Source organism: Salvelinus alpinus, chromosome 11 (genome assembly GCF_045679555.1).
Source record: "Salvelinus alpinus chromosome 11, SLU_Salpinus.1, whole genome shotgun sequence".
NCBI classification, from domain to species: domain Eukaryota; kingdom Metazoa; phylum Chordata; class Actinopteri; order Salmoniformes; family Salmonidae; genus Salvelinus; species Salvelinus alpinus.
This window is the reverse complement of record NC_092096.1, coordinates 52,947,713-52,965,697: the sequence shown is the minus strand read 5'-3', so window position 1 is coordinate 52,965,697 and position 17,985 is coordinate 52,947,713. Positions and strand designations below refer to the sequence as shown.

General features: G+C 47.9%; 1 protein-coding gene across 3 annotated transcripts in view; it reads right to left on the bottom strand.

Annotated features, from left to right (window-relative positions):
- Nucleotides 1-90: 90 nt before the first annotated feature.
- The window catches only part of LOC139534381 (ras and Rab interactor 2-like), a 47,358-nt gene continuing 29,463 nt past the window's right edge, over nt 91-17,985 (bottom strand). For 2 of the 3 annotated variants that reach the window (XM_071333488.1, XM_071333490.1), the window contains 11 exons: nt 17,821-17,935; nt 17,442-17,514; nt 17,149-17,240; nt 16,706-16,914; nt 16,095-16,409; nt 15,570-15,907; nt 15,116-15,333; nt 13,631-13,942; nt 13,311-13,442; nt 12,547-12,722; nt 91-1,844 (listed from right to left, as the gene is read on the bottom strand). In XM_071333488.1, coding sequence (XP_071189589.1) covers nt 1,521-1,844; nt 12,547-12,722; nt 13,311-13,442; nt 13,631-13,942; nt 15,116-15,333; nt 15,570-15,907; nt 16,095-16,409; nt 16,706-16,914; nt 17,149-17,240; nt 17,442-17,514; nt 17,821-17,935 — 2,304 coding nt within the window. In that variant the 3' untranslated portion in view covers nt 91-1,520. The remainder of the gene's footprint in view (nt 1,845-12,546; nt 12,723-13,310; nt 13,443-13,630; nt 13,943-15,115; nt 15,334-15,569; nt 15,908-16,094; nt 16,410-16,705; nt 16,915-17,148; nt 17,241-17,441; nt 17,515-17,820; nt 17,936-17,985) is intronic. The other variant, XM_071333489.1, reaches the window with a different exon arrangement.

Genomic DNA, 17,985 nt, shown 5'->3' with positions numbered 1-17,985 from the left:
TCTGCATTATAACTTCATCATGATATTACTGTACATATTTTAGGCAGCAAACACTGATAAACAAAGAATACATCATGTAACAGCACTATGAACAGATATTGCAATTTTATTGCGATTTTGTAATTCTGGACATAATACAGCAATGTGTTATACATTAAAAGAAGTAGTGAATGCCATAATGTTGCATTTTTCAACACAATCAACACATGCATCACATACGAAACCTGCAGGTTCTTTACATAAAATTAAATCAGCATGCAATAGTCTTCAGAGAATGTGCCATTGTTCGTCTTTAAATTAACCGTCGTCCAATGAAAACTTTCACTAAGTAAAATATTTCACTTTCATAAACAAACTTGTGATTCATATTAAATATAACTATTCCACATTTTAAACAATTATTGTAATAATACATTATCATAAGTGTTTTTTTGAAAATAATAACATTGAGTTGAACAGTCAGTTGACAAAGATGACCTGCAGCAGGAGGAGTCACCATGGTGACTTTACATTCAACCAATCACCATGAGGTATAGCGTGGTCCCATTTTTATTGGCCGTTGTCACAGATTGTCTTTTCTCTGAGAAGCTCCTTTTTTCATGGAATGTTATAGCAGTTCCATAGAAACAATAATTGAAAGTAAAACATAAAAAAAGGTATTATTCTGATATATGTCCCTTTCTTATCGTAAAGTGAAATTCAGTTGGTAAAACAAGGAGATATTGTGCCATTTAACAAAAGTCCTCATACATGTTGTCTATTTGTAAAGTTTAGAATATTTTCCCCCACCCTGTCAACTGTCGACAATATGTGACGAGAGATGGCAGCGTCAACATCAACAGTACCTCAGACCCAGAATCACAAAATGGCTTCATGGCGTTTGCTTGTATTGGCTCTTATTTACTCCTATATCCGTAACACTGTAAATAAGTCAAAAGAACCACGTCCATCTTACGTTAAAGTAAAGATTATCCTTTAAGCTTCACACATTCCTATGTGTATGACTTTACTTTCTTAACTTTGGTATTGAGGTTTGGTCTTGTAAAAAATATTTATGTTGCTTGTACAAAGGACATACTGGTAGCTAGTGGTTTAGCCCCCCACCCCAACCCTCAATGACAGGGTTCCGAACATAGACATAGAATTCATTCTAATTCTATGGTTCCAACCAGGGAGCAGCAGACTGATGCACAGAAGTGATGTGAATAATAGACTACCAACCTCCCCTTTATCTAAGGCTGTATCAAGTGACACCCTATTCTCCATATAGTGCACTACATTTGGCACCATATTCCCCATATAGTGCACTACTTTCAACCAACATGTAGTGCAGTGCACTACCTTTAAACCTCCACTATGGAATAGGGTGCCATTTGAGACTTGCCCCTTAGTCTTTAGTGTGGGCTGTAGTTATGACAACACGTCCAAGACACAACACAGCTTTTTTAATCAATCAACCAATCGAAAAACGCTGAGATCCGAGAATTACCCTTCCCTCTCTTCCTCTCTCCTTCCCTCAATCACTCCTCACACATAGACTCCTCCAGGTCCACAGCTCCCCCCCTGGTCAGCCGCCGCATCTTGCTGAAGTCGTGGTCCGTGCGGAGGTAGGAGAGAGAGGGGCCTCCCTCGCTGTGGCTGGCCAGATCCTTAGGCTGTGCCTGGGTGGGAAGGGTCCTCATCTCCCCCCCGGACCTCCAGTAGAGGGTGTAGTCCTGGGGCTCGGAGACGGCGAAGGTGGAGGCACAGAGCTGGGCCAGGGCCTCGCTGCTCTCGCCGGCTCTCCACTGCAGCGTCCGCACAGCACTGCGCCCGCCGTCCTGGAACAGTACCCGAACGCACCTCTGCACACACACACACACACACAGAGAAACACACACAGGCATAAACACACACACGTATAAGCAGACACACACATACATACGAGCACCCCCCCCCCCCCCCCCCACACACACACAAAAACATGCACACACACAAAATAAGTTACAAAATGTATCATCTTATTAACTCACATAAGCAGCCTTTATAACAGAGCCCTCCGAGACCACACAAAGCTCAGAGAGGTTCAAAATAACAGATCATTTCCCATTCATTTGAACCAAGCTAACTAATTCAATACTGAACACAGTACATCATACACACAGGCTCAATAGGCTACTGTTCATTAACACAGCTTTACATACTGTAGGCTATATACCATAAATTCTCATTCCTCAAAATAAATCTATACCAACCACTCTCAAATAGCCTACAGTGCATACAGTCTTCACTGTTTATTCAACAGTATTCATAGACATGTATAGTCTTCATATTCTAACAAATTCTCTACTTTTATATCTTTACGTTAAAACACACCCACTGTAAACATACATTTAACCAGCTCCATTAAGTCATACAGTCCCTTCATCTTGACAAAAATAATCCATACACTTGCACATAACTAGTATACATGAAAGTACAATAATATACATCTCCACTAAATGTGAATACAGCGTACCATAATACACATAACACTGTCTGAATGTTCAGTACTGTTCAAATGTATTACATAATTGGAGAACCACCTACAGTACCAGCGCCATATAACACACACACACACACACACACACACACACACACACGATACAGCCCCAGCAACAAGTTTCCCATTACCCACTATTATAACCATGTCATTAAACAACATTAAAAAGCAGCAACTTACAGAGTCACTGAGCTCCTCGCTGTCCGTGTGCATATTGTGTTTGCTCTCTTCAGTGGGTTTCTGCTGCTCAGTAAATTTCATGTTATCTGACCGCCCACTTCTTCATAGCACTTAGCTAGCTCACTGATCTCCCTCAGTGCCAGTACTGCAAATCTGTTGGCGGGTGTGCGTGTGTGTTATAGCTATTTGAATAGAGTGAGCAGCCCACGTGACTGAATAGCTAACCACAGTATTTGTACCATTTCATATGGTGAATGGTGGTCATCATTTGTGGACGCTTCAAATACTAGGAGAATGGTGTGTGTGTGTGTGTGTGTTAGAACTAGCAGCTATTTGAAGGGAGTGAATATACTACACGTCACTAATCAGTTATCCACTGTACTATGTTAACTGGTGAATGATGGTCAGAATTTGGGGAATAACAAGCACGAGGAGGGTGCGCCTGTCTGGAGTGCTAGATGGGTGGGGTTTGTTCTTTTGGGACTATTCCATTGGTTCCATTGCACCAGGCATCACAATCCAGCACGGCTAAAGTATTTGAAGGAAAATGAATGCTATTTGAATCCAGGTCTGGGTGACCAGAGGGAGAGCGGACATGCTGACTCGCCCGATGGGAGAGTCTATTATTCACACCACTTCTGTGCATCGAAAAATGTCTTGGTGTCACAGGAGGTCCACTTTATCTTTGTCTGTTAAGCTGGACAAGCTTAATCAAAGTGCCACTTTCTCCCTGTATGCCATCCACAGCCTTGGATGGCGTACGGGAGGTGCGTAGGTTGAAATCTGTAATCATACAGATCTCATCCCCAGGATCCAAATCCAGTTGCTTCCCCACCTCCTCCAATAACTTTGCCTGGTAGGCCATCAATAAAGAGGTCACGTTGAGTGCTCTGATTGATAGGGCTGAGGTTTTGTACGTCTTATGGAAAATACAGGCAGAAAAGTGCTCCGTCTTTACAAAGAGGGAAGTACTAGTATAGTGTCAGTAGCACGCCATGTGGGGTGGAGGTAATCAGCCAGTGACGGCTCCACCATGGGAGTGTTGCAAAACCCGGATTCCTCCATATTGTGCATGCTAGGGGAGTCCCTAGCCAGGATCTTGCTGTTAAGGGACTCGTCCCATAAGCTCCTAGCCTCCCTGAGGCAAACTGGGACCGCAGGAAGCAGTTGCTTAACAGGGGCCATGCAGGATGGAAGTCTTTTCCCATCGTACAGGTCCCTTCTGGGGTCCTGGCCCCCTAAGGGAGCCGGCCACTCGATGCCAGGTCTGGCCGTGGCTCACTTGCAACTGCTGAGGAGCCTAAACTCCAAGCGAGGGAGATTTGCGGCTCTTCCGTCCTGGGGGCAGGGAGACCTATGGACTTGAGAGGGGAACAACAACAGTGTCTTCAACCTCAATCTCAGTCTTAAAGTTGAGTACACCCACAAGATGTATCCCCGTTGTCATCCTAGCTCGCTTTCACGACACCATATCGTCAGACAGTGAGGGGCTCGCCCCAGCTTACCTCGGTTGTTGGGGGTTGAGCCTCAACCTCGGTTGGTGGCTGCGAGGTGAGGGAGGGGGTAGAGATAGCGGAGCATTTTAGCCTCCTGATACCCGCTCTAGTCAGCAATTTACAATGATAACAGGACTTGGGGTTGTCGAATGCTTCCTGAGCATGTTCCCTTCCGAGGAAATTGATACATAGAAGGTGAAAATCATTTTCTGCAATCATGGAGCCGCAAGCGCAAGAACGTGGGGGTTTGAGTGCTTGGCCCAGCTAGCCTTGGGATGGGGCAGCAGTAGCCATTGTATAGAACAGGGATAGCTGATGACAAGACACCTTTTGTAAAAACATGTAAGCCCTGGGCTTTTGATAGGCATAAGCTAGCTAGTAGAAGCTAGCTTATGTCATGCAGTCTCTCTCTCATCCTGGGATTTAAGGTATTACCGGCATATCACACAAGGGGGCGCTAAAAACACAAGAAAAGCCCATTGGTTCTCTATTATCAGAATGCAAACAAAATTAGCACAAACTAATAGCGAAATAACTAAATGCCAACAAGCGATAACGAACATAAACTAATTGCAACGACAAGTAAATCCAACTCATAAAGTTATGCAAGCATAGCTTAGTAGCTACCAAATGTGATTTTCAGTGAGTGTGGACACTTACAAGTGAAAGTGAATGAGAGAAATTGTGGAAATTAACAAAGTTGTGATGCATGCTTTTCTGAAAGAAGAGCAGCTTGTGTACACGGAGCAGATGTGAGAAGAACGGAGGAGAAAAAACGCTAATAGGAAGCACAGGGAAAAAAATGGCAACTGTACAGATAACTCATCCAGAGATCTGTGACTTCTGGCAGAAAGATATTATAAAATATCTGATGGCAAACATTTAGTAGTGAATTCTATAGAACGCTCTAGATATAGAACACTATGTCATCGGCTCCCTCTTTCTCCTGTTGTGCTGTTTACAAACAAACAAGTGACTGGCTCAACTGGACTTTAATGCAGGGGAACTTAAATCCGTTTTACCTAATTTCTACCTGCATGTTAAATGTGCAACAAGTGTCAGGATTTGGCCAGGATTGTTCCGGTTTTGGCCACTAGATGCCCCCATTGTGCTTTTTTGACCCTTTTGTTTTCCCTTGTTTCCAGTTATTATTTGCACCTGTGCCTCGTTTCCCTTGAATGTATTTAAACCCTTAGTTTTCCTCAGTTCTTTGCTCTGTGTTTGAATGTTAGCACCCAGCCCTAGCGATGCTGTGAACATTTGTTGCTCCAGTTGGACTCTCTTGTGGTACTCTGTTTTTGTTCTCGTTTATTTATTTTTGATTATCTTTTGAGGCTTTTTCCTGCTGTACCTACCACTTTGTGGATTTACCTTTTGACTTGGAGGATTACCTTTTTCTCTTGGAATTACTTTTGACGTTGTGGATTTATATTTTTGCCTGAAGAACTTTCCTTTTTACTTTATTAAAACACTGTCTCAAGTACTGCTGTGTCTGCCTCATCTTCTGGGTTCTGCCGACTATTAGTGGCTCAGTTTGCTAAGTGACTGTTTCTCACACCGGAGACCCGAGTTCGTACCGGGTCCTGACAGAAACAGAGAGCCAAATGAACCCAGAGGCAGCCAGTTCCCAGGACCTTTTTGCCACGCTGTCCCACCACGAGGGGGCTGTCCAACGCCACGAAGCCGCTCTGGTTCAGCAAGAGGCCTTAATGGCTAGACATTCTCAACTTCTGTCGGAGATGCTGACTTCCATAAAGCAGATATCTGATCGACTTCCCCCGGCAACCGCCCCAGTACCTCAGATTCAAGTGCCCGTGGTAGTTAACCCCCTGGCTGAACCTCGTCTTCCGCCTCCCCAACGGTTCTCAGGTGATCCGAGTGCTTGTAAGGGGTTTTTCACCCAATGTTCTCTCTCGTTCGAGCTGCAACCCTCGTCGTTTCCCACCGACCGGTCCAAGATCGCATATATCATCACCCTGCTGTCGGAAAAAGCCCTGGCCTGGGCTACTGCTGTGTGGGATGCTCAAAGTCCCTGCTGTGCCAGCTACTCTGCCTTTGCTGAGGAATTCAAACGAGTGTTTCAAGGTCCTACCAGCGGCCCTGACTCAGCCAAACAGCTCCTGACTCTCCGCCAAGGTCGGCGCAGCGTGACGGACTATGCCATCCAGTTCCACACGGTGGCAGCAACGAGTGGCTGGAACGACGAGGCGCTCACAGTGTGCTTTCTGAAGGGTCTTTCCGGCACCATCCAAGATGAACTGGCCACTCGGGAACCACCGGACAACCTCGAGTCCCTGATCAAGTTGGCCTCGCGCATAGACCAGCGTCTGAGAGAGAGAGAACTCAACCGTAGACCTCTCGCCCTAGCTCCTATCGGTCCCAGCTCCGAGTCCCCACCTTTATCCTCGCTGGCTCCACCGGAACCCATGCAGATTGGACGCATCTCCCAGGCTGAGAGAGAGCGCCAGATGAGGGAGCGATGCTGTCTATATTGCGGAAAACCGGGCCATTTCCGCTCCACGTGTCCCGGGCTCCAGGGAAACGCACTGTCCCGTGCAGGCCTGGGGGGACTGTAACGGGAAACATAACCTCCTCCCATCCGTCCAACTCCCGTCTGCTCATTCCATTCACCCTTTCCTGGGACAACCACGAGCTTCCCCTTCAAGCCTTGGTAGACTCTGGAGCCGCAGGAAACTTCATGGATGGTATCTGGGCGAAGGAGAATGGCGTCCCCTCTGAACCTCTAAGGGACCCCATGAGGGTTACTACGTTGGATGGAAGCCCTCTGGGATCTGGACTTGTCACTCGCGTCACTACCCCCTTGCGACTTTCAGTTTCCCAACACCAGGAAGTGATGAACTTTCATCTGATCCCCTGTTCCGAGTTCCCTCTCGTCCTTGGCTACCCCTGGCTTCACAGACATAACCCTCACATCGACTGGTCTGTGGGCACTGTCAAGCAGTGGGGTCCTACGTGCCAAGCCACTTGTATCTTCCGAGTTCCCCGAGTTCTCCTCCCGAGTCTCTAGAATCCATCGACCTGTCCCGAGTTCCCGAGTGTTACCATGACCTCAAACCGGTATTTAGCAAACAGAGGGCCACCATGCTACCACCCCATAGACCTTACGATTGCCCCGGGCACCTGCTCCCCCCAGGGGTCGGATCTTTTCCCTATCTCCTCCCGAACGAGCTGCTATGGATACCTACATCAAGGACGCTCTGGCAGCAGGCCTCATTCGTCCGTCCACCTCGCCCGCGGGAGCAGGGTTTTTCTTTGTGGCCAAAAAAGACGGTGGATTACGTCCTTGCATCGACTACCGGGGACTCAATGCCATAACCATCCGTAACCGCTACCCGCTACCCCTTATGGCCACAGGATTTGAGCTGCTCCAGGAAGCAGCTGTCTTCACTAAGCTTGACCTGCGGAACGCATACCATCTTGTGCGGGTCAGACACGGTGACGAGTGGAACAACGCCCCGGCTGTGTTCCAAGCGCTCATAAACGATGTGCTTAGGGATATGCTTAACATCTTCGTGTTCGTTTACTTGGATGACATCCTTATCTTTTCGAGCTCCCTTCAAGAACACACAAAGCATGTCAGACAAGTACTCAAACGCCTCCTAGACAGCCATTTGTACGTTAAGCTGGAAAAATGTGAATTCCATTCCTCCCGAGTACAATTCCTGGGATTTGTTGTGGAACCCGGTCGAGTCCAAATGGACTCCAGGAAGGTAGGGGCGGTAGCGGATTGGCCCACCCCCAAGTCCGTTAAGGAAGTTCAGCGTTTCCTGGGCTTCACAAACTTTTACCGCAAGTTCATCAAGAACTTCAGCTTGGTGGCAGCCCCTCTCTCAGCTTTAACCAAGGGTGGCAACGCAAGGTTTCTGCGGGGAAAAGAAGCTGAGAAGGCCTTCCAAGGACTCAAGCAGCGCATCCTCTCTGCTCCCATCCTGACACTACCGACTGCGGATGAACCTTTTGTGGTAGAGGTAGACGCATCAGAGGTTGGTGTTGGAGCTGTCCTGTCTCAGAGGGGTGAAGACAAGAAGCTCCACCCTTGCGCCTTCTTCTCACACAGGCTTACCCCGACCGAGAGGAACTACGATGTGGGGGATCGTGAACTCCTAGCGGTTAAGATGGCATTGAAGGAATGGAGACACTGGCTCGAAGGGGCTTCTCAACCGTTTCAAGTGCTTACGGACCACAAAAATCTGGAGTATATCCAGCAGGCGAAGCGGTTGAACTCCAGACAAGCTCGATGGTCTCTTTTCTTCAATCGATTCCAGTTTATCCTCACCTTTCGGCCCGGGTCGAAGAATCTCAAACCGGACGCCTTGTCCCGAGTCTACGCTCCTACCATTCAAGAAGATACTGACATGCCTGTCCTTCCTGCCGCTAAGATTGTGGCCCTGATCTCGTGGCAAGTTGAGGATACCGTGAGACGAGCTCAAGCTATCAAACCGGGTCCAAAAGGAGGTCCTGCCAATCGGTTGTTTGTCCCCAAGGCAGCGAGGACCCAGGTCCCTCTGTGGGGGCACTCCTCTCGCCTCACCTATCACCCGGGCGTAGGTCGTACCTTGGAGTTCATCCAGCGAAAGTTCTGGTGGCCCACCATAAAAGAAGACGTTTCCACTTTCGTCAAGGCATGTCCCGTGTGCTGCCAGGGCAAATCTTCTCACCTCCGCCTTCAAGGACTCCTTCACCCTTTATCTATTCCCCACCGACCCTGGTCCCATATCTCGTTGGACTTTATTACTGGCCTTCCTCCGTCCCATGGTAATACTACTATCCTAGTCATCATTGACAGGTTCTCTAAGGCGGCCAGGTTCGTCCCCTTGACAAGTTACCTTTTGCCAAGGAAACGGCTGAGTTGGTAATTAACCATGTGTTCCGAGTCTTCGGCATTCCTCAAGATATGGTTTCCGACAGAGGTCCCCAGTTCGCCTCAAGGTTTTGGAAGGCCTTCTGCCAACTCATAGGGGCCACTGCCAGTCTATCTTCAGTGGCTCAGTTTGCTAAGTGACTGTTTCTCACACCGGAGACCCGAGTTCGTACCGGGTCCTGACAACAAGAGGTGGAAAAACTCTAGACCACCTTTACTCCACACACAGAGACGCATACAAAGCTCTCCCCTGCCCTCCATTTGGCAACTCTGACCATCATTTTATCCTCCGGATTCCTGCTTACAAGCAAATATTAAAGCAGGAAGCACCAGTAACTAGATCAATAAAAAAGTGGTCAGATGAAGCAGATGCTAAGCTACAGGACAGTTTTGCTAGCATAGACTGGAATATATTTCCCGGGATTCTTCCGATGGCATTGAGGAGTACACCACATCAGTCACTGGCTTCATCAATAAGTGCATCGATGACGTCATCCTCACAGTGACTGTACGTACATACCCCAACCAGAAGCCATGGATTACAGGCAAAATCCGCACTGAGCTAAAGGTTAGAGCTGCCACTTTCAAGGAGCGGGACTCTAACCTGGAAGCTTATAAGAAATCCCTCTATGCCCTCCGACGAACCATCAAACAGGCAAAGAGTCTCAATACAGGACTAAGATTGAATCGTACTACACCGGCTCCGAGACTCGTCAGACGTGGCAGGTCTTGCAAACTATAACAGACTACAAAGGGAAGCACATCCGAGAGCTGCCCAGTGGCACGACCCTACCAGACAAATTACTTCTATGTTCGCTTCGAGGCATGTAACACTGAAACATGCATGAGAGCACAAGCTGTTCCGAACGACTGTGTGATCACGCTCTCCGCAGCCGATGTGAGTAAGACCTTTAGACAGGTCAACATTCACAAGGCCGCAGGGCCAGACGGATTACCAGGTCATGTACTCCGAGCATGCCCTGACCAACTGGCAAGTGTCTTCACTGACATTTTCAACCTCTCCCTGTCTGAGTCTGTAATATCAACATGTTTCAAGCAGACCACCATAGTCTCTGTGCCCAAGAACACTAAGGCAACCTGCCTAAACGACTACCGACCCGTAGCACTCACATCTCTAGCCATGAAATGCTTTGAAAGGCTGAAACCCTAGACCCACTGCAATTTGCACACTGCCCCAACAGATCCACAGATGATGCAATCTCTATTGCACTCCATACTGCCCTTTCACACCTGAACAAAAGCAACACCTATGTGAGAATGCTATTCAATGACTACAGCTCAGCGTTTAACACCATAGTGCCCTCAAAGCTCATCACTAAGCCAAGGACCCTGGGACTAAACACCTCCCTCTGCAACTGGATCCTGGACTTCCTGACGGGCCGCCCCCAGGTGGTAAGGGTTGGTTAACAACATATTCTCCAAGCTGATCCTCAACACAGGGACCCCTCAGGGGTGCGTGCTCAGTCCCCCCCTGTACTCCGTTCACTCATGACTGCACGGCCAGGCACGTCTCCAACACCATCATTAAGTTTGCCGATGACACAACAGTGGTAGGCCTGATCACCGACAACGATGAGACAGCCTGAAGGGGGAGGTCAGAGACGTGACCATGTGGTGCAAGGACAACAACCTCTCCCTCAACACGATCAAGACTAAGGAGATGATTGTGGACTACAGGAAAAGGAGGACCGTGCATGCCACCATTCTCATTGACGGGGCTGTAGTGGAGCAAGTTGAAAGCTTCAAGTTCCTTGACTTCCAAATCACCAACAAACTAACATGGTCCAAGCACACCAAGACAATCGTGAAGAGGGCACGACAAAACCTATTCCCTCTCAGGAGACTGAAAAGATTTGGTGTGGGTCCTCAGATCCTCAAAAGGTTCTACAGCTGCACCATCGAGAGCATCCTGACGGGTTGCATCACTGCCTAGTATTGTAACTGCTTGGCCTCCGACTGCAAGGTACTACAGAGTGTAGTGCGTACGGCCCAGTACATCACAGGGGCCAAGCTTCCTGCCATCCAGGACCTCTATACCAGGCGGTGTCAGAGGAAGGCCCTAAAAATTGTCAAAGATCCCAGCCACCCTAGTCACCCTAGGCTTCTAAACAGCTTCTACCCCCAAGCCATTAGACTCCTGAACATCTAATCAAATGGCTACCCAGACTATTTGCATTGCCCCTCCCCCTCTTTTACACTGCTGCTACTCTCTGTTATTATCTATGAATAGTCACTTTAATAACTATACCTACATGTACATATTACCTCAATTACCTTGACTAACCGGTGCCCCCGCACATTGATTATGTACCGGTACCACCTGTATATAGCCGCACTATTGTTATTTTACTGCTGCTCTTTAATTATAATTTTTTTTGGCGTTTTTCTTAACTGCATTGTTGGTTAAGGGCTTGTAAGTAAGCATTTCACTGTAAGGTGTATTCGGCGCATGTGACAAATACAATTTGATTTGTTCTGGGGAACTATGGTAAGCTTCATAATGTAAAATAATGTGACAGATGAAATGAAGAACGCAATCTGCATTACCTCCTAATGTATTGCAAAAGTTGACTACCAGTATTAACTTAAAATTAGCTGCAAATATTCACATATTTAAAAAATTTAAAGAAATAATTTAGAAGGCTTTGAAAAACTATCTTGTGGCTTTTTCCAAATACCCCTGTATACGGTATATACGGTATACCGCCCAAGCCTAGAGGCAATAATGTGTTAGCTAGCTAGCAGCTACCTCATAGCAAAGGCACGCTGTAGCTAGCACAGTGCTAGCCAGAGGGAACCACGTGGTGGCAGTTCGACTTCGGGTAGGTATTCTCCCACGACCGTAGAGCCGCGAGGCTAACCAGTCGGTCTAGTTAACACAAACATGTAAACCAAGGTTAAACTAGATGAGAGAAGGGAGCTAGCAATATTACCGTGTTGCAGGTAGTGATGCTGGTGTGGTTAGCTTGCTTTCCAGCGAGCTAACCAGGTTAGCTTAAGCCTTGTGGAGTGAGCTAGCCCTTTGTTAGTGTGGTTAGCTAGCTTTCCAGCTAGCTAGCCAGGTTAGCTAATGTCTTGCGGCGTAGCTAGTTGTGTAACGTTAGCTACCACCTGAGACTGAGGAGTAGAAAATGTATTCTACCCGAAGCAAAACTTTCCTTACAGTCAGTACTCAGCACTATCGACGGAAGCTGATCGTCCTATGTTCGGCAGCGTTAACCTCGCGATTTGCCTGAGAACAGTTCAGTAGGAAGACAGGGATCTTGTCGTGCTGAGGGTAGTGGGCGAGAATGACTAGCGAGCAGACATTCAAGAGATGTGATCCACTGAGCCAATCACATTGTGAGATATCGTATTTGAAATATAACTGTAAATTGCTTTGTGACAACTGCTGATGTGAAAAGGGATTTGTAAAATAACATTGATTGATTGAAATAGTGTCTTACCTGGTTCTGTTGTCTCTCCTGGTGGCTCTTGGCTTCCAGGCTGCGTCTGCGGCCCCACTCCCTCAGCCCATCCTGTGCCTCACGAGTCAGACCTCCTGGGGGGACTTGGTCCCCCTCCGCCTCCGGGCTCTGGATCAGACACAGGCTGGCATAGACGCTGGTCAGGTAGTACCCACCTAGGAGATGGGGTGGGGGCACAGAGCACAGCGAAATGTCAATACAGTGACTTTGAATGCCATCTAAATATCCATTCACCCACATATGTCTTCATTATCCCCCATGTTATTTTAAAGGTGGAGGGGTGTATGAGGGAAAGGGTTGTAGTGGGTTTAGTTCATAGTGGGTGTAGTTCATAGTGGTACCCTCTCCTTTGGGGTAGAAGTAATGTGTGTGGCAACACTTTATTTTAATGGTCTGTAAAAAACACATATGAATTATTACTCTCACATTTATAAACCATTTACTAATCAAAGTAAAGCATTTTTACAGTCCCTAATCTAAAGTGAGTGCTATTTAACCTTAACCCTTACCTAACCTTAAACCTAAATGGTGTGCAATCTTTTTGTTAATGCCTTATGAATGGTTTATAATGAAGCGTTAAAATAAAGTGTAACCAGGTGTGTATTGTGGGGTGTAGTGTATAAAAGGGTGGAGTAAGTGTGTAGTCTGTACCATCTCCCCCAGGGGTGTAGTTAGAGGTATAGGTGGATTGAAGGTGGACAGGGTGTAGGCTATAAAGGGTGTAGTAGGGGTGTAGTGCGTACCCTCCCCAGTGAGCCAGGAGGGCTCCAGCAGCTCCATCATGTACTCCACCTCCAGTAGGATCTGAGGTGTGTTACACATCACTATCACATAGGACAGCGCCGGCAGGAAGTCCGCCGAGCTCACTTCCTGTCCTGGGAGCATGAAGAGGATGGCAAGACAGCTTTAACAGTTAATTGATTGATTGATTATGACAGTGGATAACAGCTCCTAGTTTATAACAGTCACATCAATTGTGTTATTAAAATGTTTATATTTATAATAGATAATGACTGGCTTTAGCTACTTTATATTAAATCAAGCAAAGTGAAGGCCCACTCACCACCGTCGTGGAGGGCCCCCATGGCTTTCTGGACCGCCTTGCACATCTGCAGAAGCAGCAGCATCTTGTCTATGGGCGAGTGGGTGCGCTGCATGAGAGCCAGCTTCTGCCTCACCCTCTCCACGCCACGGGTGTCGGGCACGCCCACAAGCACCCCAAGGTGCTCCATCGCCCCCTCTTGGCAGTCCAGGAGACTGCAGGCCAGGCGCTGGGTGGAGCCGTCCTGTCTGTGGAGGGAGAGGAGGGCCTGGCCAAGCAGCACCCTCAGAGGCTTCAGCACACAGCCAAACATGGCCTTCTCCAGGGCTAAGTCTGCATGGGGGAAAACACACACATACGTCGGTAGGCACGCACACACAGACGCATGCATGAGCAAACACAAACAAACGCAAGTGCACATAGACGCACACACACACACTAGCAGTTAAAGATTGAGGAAACACATTGTATAAAGTTACACTTTATTTCTGAGCACAAACTCTTATCTCAAACATCTCAAAGTACCAGTTATATATACACATACCCCTACACACACCAACCACTTTACAGAGGAAATGGTTCTTCATTACTGAGGGACTGGGGGAAGTGGCGGTATACAGGCTTGCCTGACTAGGCTGACATTGTCCAACACACATAAAGCTAACCTCAGCTCTACATCAATACCCAGTCCCCGTCTTCCCTCGATCTCTTCCTCTATTCCTCTGTCTCCCTCCCTTTCTCTCTTTCTACCTTTCTGTTCCTCGCCCTCTCGCTCCCTCCCGAGCCACTGAGAATCGTGCTGCTCTTCAAGTGCGCGTGGGACTGCGATATCTTTTTATGATAAACGATGAGTGAGGGAAAAAAATGCAAATGCCTCCACCGACGCAATGTGTGTGTGTGTGTGTCTGCGCAAATCGTAGCAACGGTGGACTAAAATCAGCAGAGTCTGCTCCACTCTCTCCAAAAGCCTCAACACTCACTGCTCAACCAGGCAACAGTGTATCACACACATACACCAACCATAGTCCCCCCCCCCTGAAATCTCAATGAACGTATGCCCTATATCTCCTATCCAGCAACATACTTTTTGGCTGGCTCAATGTAGATGGGTTTCTCTGGCGTGGCTAGCAAAGCTTTTAAAATCCTAGTGACAATATGAACTCCACTGGATGAAGAGCTACCCCTACGCACTAGCATTGTGTTGATAATGCCTTTTCACTAAAGTCCTCTGCGGACAGTCTACTCCACGTCTCATCGAAAGCTAGTCTGTTGTTTCCATAGACAGAATTATCTCTCTGCCACCGTCTCCTCTGTGTAATGGTGGGTTTACTGTGCATTATTATGTATCCTGTAAATCCAATGGACAGTATCTGATTGACAATCTGCTTACATCTAATAACATTTGTGTTCTTGTCATCTATTATGTGACACCTCTGTACCGCTCTCAATCTCATGATGACCAAAGTAGTGGTTGGAACTTAAGACAGCTGAAGTTGAAAAAGGTACCTTTCTCATTGTCAGGCACCAGGGTCTCTAGGGGGGGTGACAGCTCTCCGCTGTCCAGCAGGAAGCAATTGGCCTGGGACAGGAAGCGCCGCAGCCCCCGGAGCACCCCCACGGAGGTCGTCGATGAGAAAGACGATGATGCAGCCTGCGCCAGGACCTCTCTCAGCTCCTCTCTCTGTCTCTGGATGAACTCCTGGACCAGGGAACCAAACGCAGACCTCCAGAGAGAGAGAGAGTTTACACCAAAAACGTTATGATGCATTTACACAAGGGTACACAATTCCACAGCAGTTCTATCGACCAATATCACTGAATTTTCTGAAATGTTTACAATGCGACGTAAATTTATGTAAATAAATAGACAATTTGAATGCTCAAAGGCGCTAATATGGCATCCAGACAATGTAAAAGTTGGCCAAAGTCCCTCTATATGTTTATATATGGCTCTGCCAACCTCCGATCCCTGGACAGCTCCTCCACCAGCCTGGCGAGCCTCTTCTCTGGAGCGAAGAAACACACAAACGCCGCACTCATCCTGTGCAGGCCTCCGTGGCCCCCCCGTGAGCGCACCATGGGCGGGCGGTGCTGGGGGTTGTGATTTGGTTGTTTAAAGAACTGGTCCTCTGGTTCTGGTTCCTCTTCCTCCAGGCTGCTGAATGAGCTGCTGCTGTCCAGTTCGGCCAGAGAGGGGGCCGGGCGGCCCTCCAAGGCCAGGCACGCCACCTCGATGCTGGGCTCCTCTGGAGCAGGAAGGTCCTCCTCTACCTCCACCACCGGAGGTTCTGTTGGAGCCTGGGGAGAGATGGCGTCAAGGTCATATCGTCATTCGATGCATCAATTTGTCAGTGTGATGAGTGTGTGAATGTAAGTTTGTGTCAATAAAGGAGAAAAAGAGAGTGAGACGAAAGAAAAGAGATAAAGGAAGACAGAGGAATATGGAAAGAGAAGAGACAGAGAGAGATATATCTCATCAAGTTACCTTTACCGGTGGCGGTACATTTATTGGCACGAGATCCTCATCCTCTGCCGACGTCGGGGACAGTGCAGGGGTCCTCCTCAGGACGCCAGCCCCAGGATGGATCTTCCTGTGTGGGTTGGGACTGGGCTGGAGGGGGGTGGGCTGGAGCCTCTCCTGGTCCTGGGGGTCTTCTGGGACTGAGGAAGGGAACGACCCAGCCCCCCCACCACCAGACAGAGTCATGGAGTTCTCGGTGGAGACACGGACCCTCATACTGCGTTTGAAGCGGTGGCGTTTGTGTGACGCCACCTGGGTTGGCTGCTGTTGCTGCTGCTGCTGGGGGGGGGGGGGGGGGATCAAAGTTAGACATAACCACTGATTCAGGATCATATCTTTGTTCACTCTCCTAATGGTTATGGTTAGGATTGGTGGTAGGGGTAAACTGATCCTAGATCTGTGGTTAAAGGTAGACTCTGCAAGATGACACCATCCTAAACAATGGGCTGGCTGACTTGCCACTTACAGCCATTTTGTTGTCTATGAGTTTGAACTTCAAGCTGGAGGAAGGCAAGTAAACTGATTCAGGGTCAGAAATAATTCCCCCCCCCCCAATAGTTATGGTTAGGAATTACCTCCACCTGTAGGAAGAGTGGGTTGATGAAGCAGAGAGACTCCTGTCTGCCGCAGGACAGCAAGTAACACAGGTCCTGGGACAGACCTGCCTTGACCTGGGTGGCACTGATGGGTGGAGCCTTGGTGGTGCTGGGTGGGGCCTTAATGATGGTGGGTGGAGCCTGCCACCCTGGTCCATTCTGGGTGTCTGACAGGGGACACCAGAACTCTGTTGGGATGTGGGGAAAACAAGAAGTAGAAAGACAATGCAGTCTGGTTCAGATTCTGGTACTGAACGTTTCCATAGTTTAGTGTTCAGAGGATATGTCAGTGATTAACGCCATAAAGAGATAGATATTGAAGTGCTTTGAAGACCATATCCTACTGTGGTGGACATTTAGACCTAGTCCAGAAAACAAGCCCTAGACACTTTCATCCACAGATCCGTCGAATGAATCCCTACCTAATCCCATATGAGAGATGGCCTCCAGCTTTCTGTGGGAAGAGGCCTGAGCAATGGCTTCTGGGAGCTCCAAAGGGAAAGGCAGCACATCTCTGGAGACAACACACACACATAGTTATTTAGGATCAAATGATATGGTGGTTCCCAAGACATAGTGGGCTGGAACAGCATGTGGGTGCCCTGTTTTGTAATGGGAGTGTCATTACAGAGTATTTTTAGTCAGTCGACAAAACAGACCAAAGCAGTGGCAGTGTTATTGACAGGTACACAGGTGTAAAGGTAGTGCTAATCACCTGCTGATGCAGTAGAAGGCCACCAATCGGCAGAGGTCTGGGAAGCTGAGGGCGGAGCTCTCCAGGGCGAAGGCTGGTGATAGGACAGAGAGTTTAAAACGAATCACAGCGTTGTAACATTTGGCAACATTCTTCATTGTTCATGTGTTTCATTGTTAGTTTAGGAGGAGTGTTTCTTAACTCCAGTCCTCGAGTACCCTCAACAGTACACATGTTTACTGTAGCCCCGGACAAGCACACCTGATTCAACTAATCATCAAGCCCTTGAGTTGAATCAGGTGCGTTTGTCCTGGGCTAAAATCAAAACGTGTGCTGTTGGAAGTACTTCAGGACCGGAGTTTAGTGTGTGTGTTGACTTTGATGTACACATGGTACTCACTTGAGTCCTCCTCACATATGAGACACTCCTTGATGGAGGACGCTGCCCTGTCAGGTGTCACTCGGACACACAACATCTTCCTCTGGCTGGAGCTGCATTTACGCACCAGGAACGTCTACAGGGGCCATCCATAAACATTGGCAAAGAGAACAATAAGTATGTACC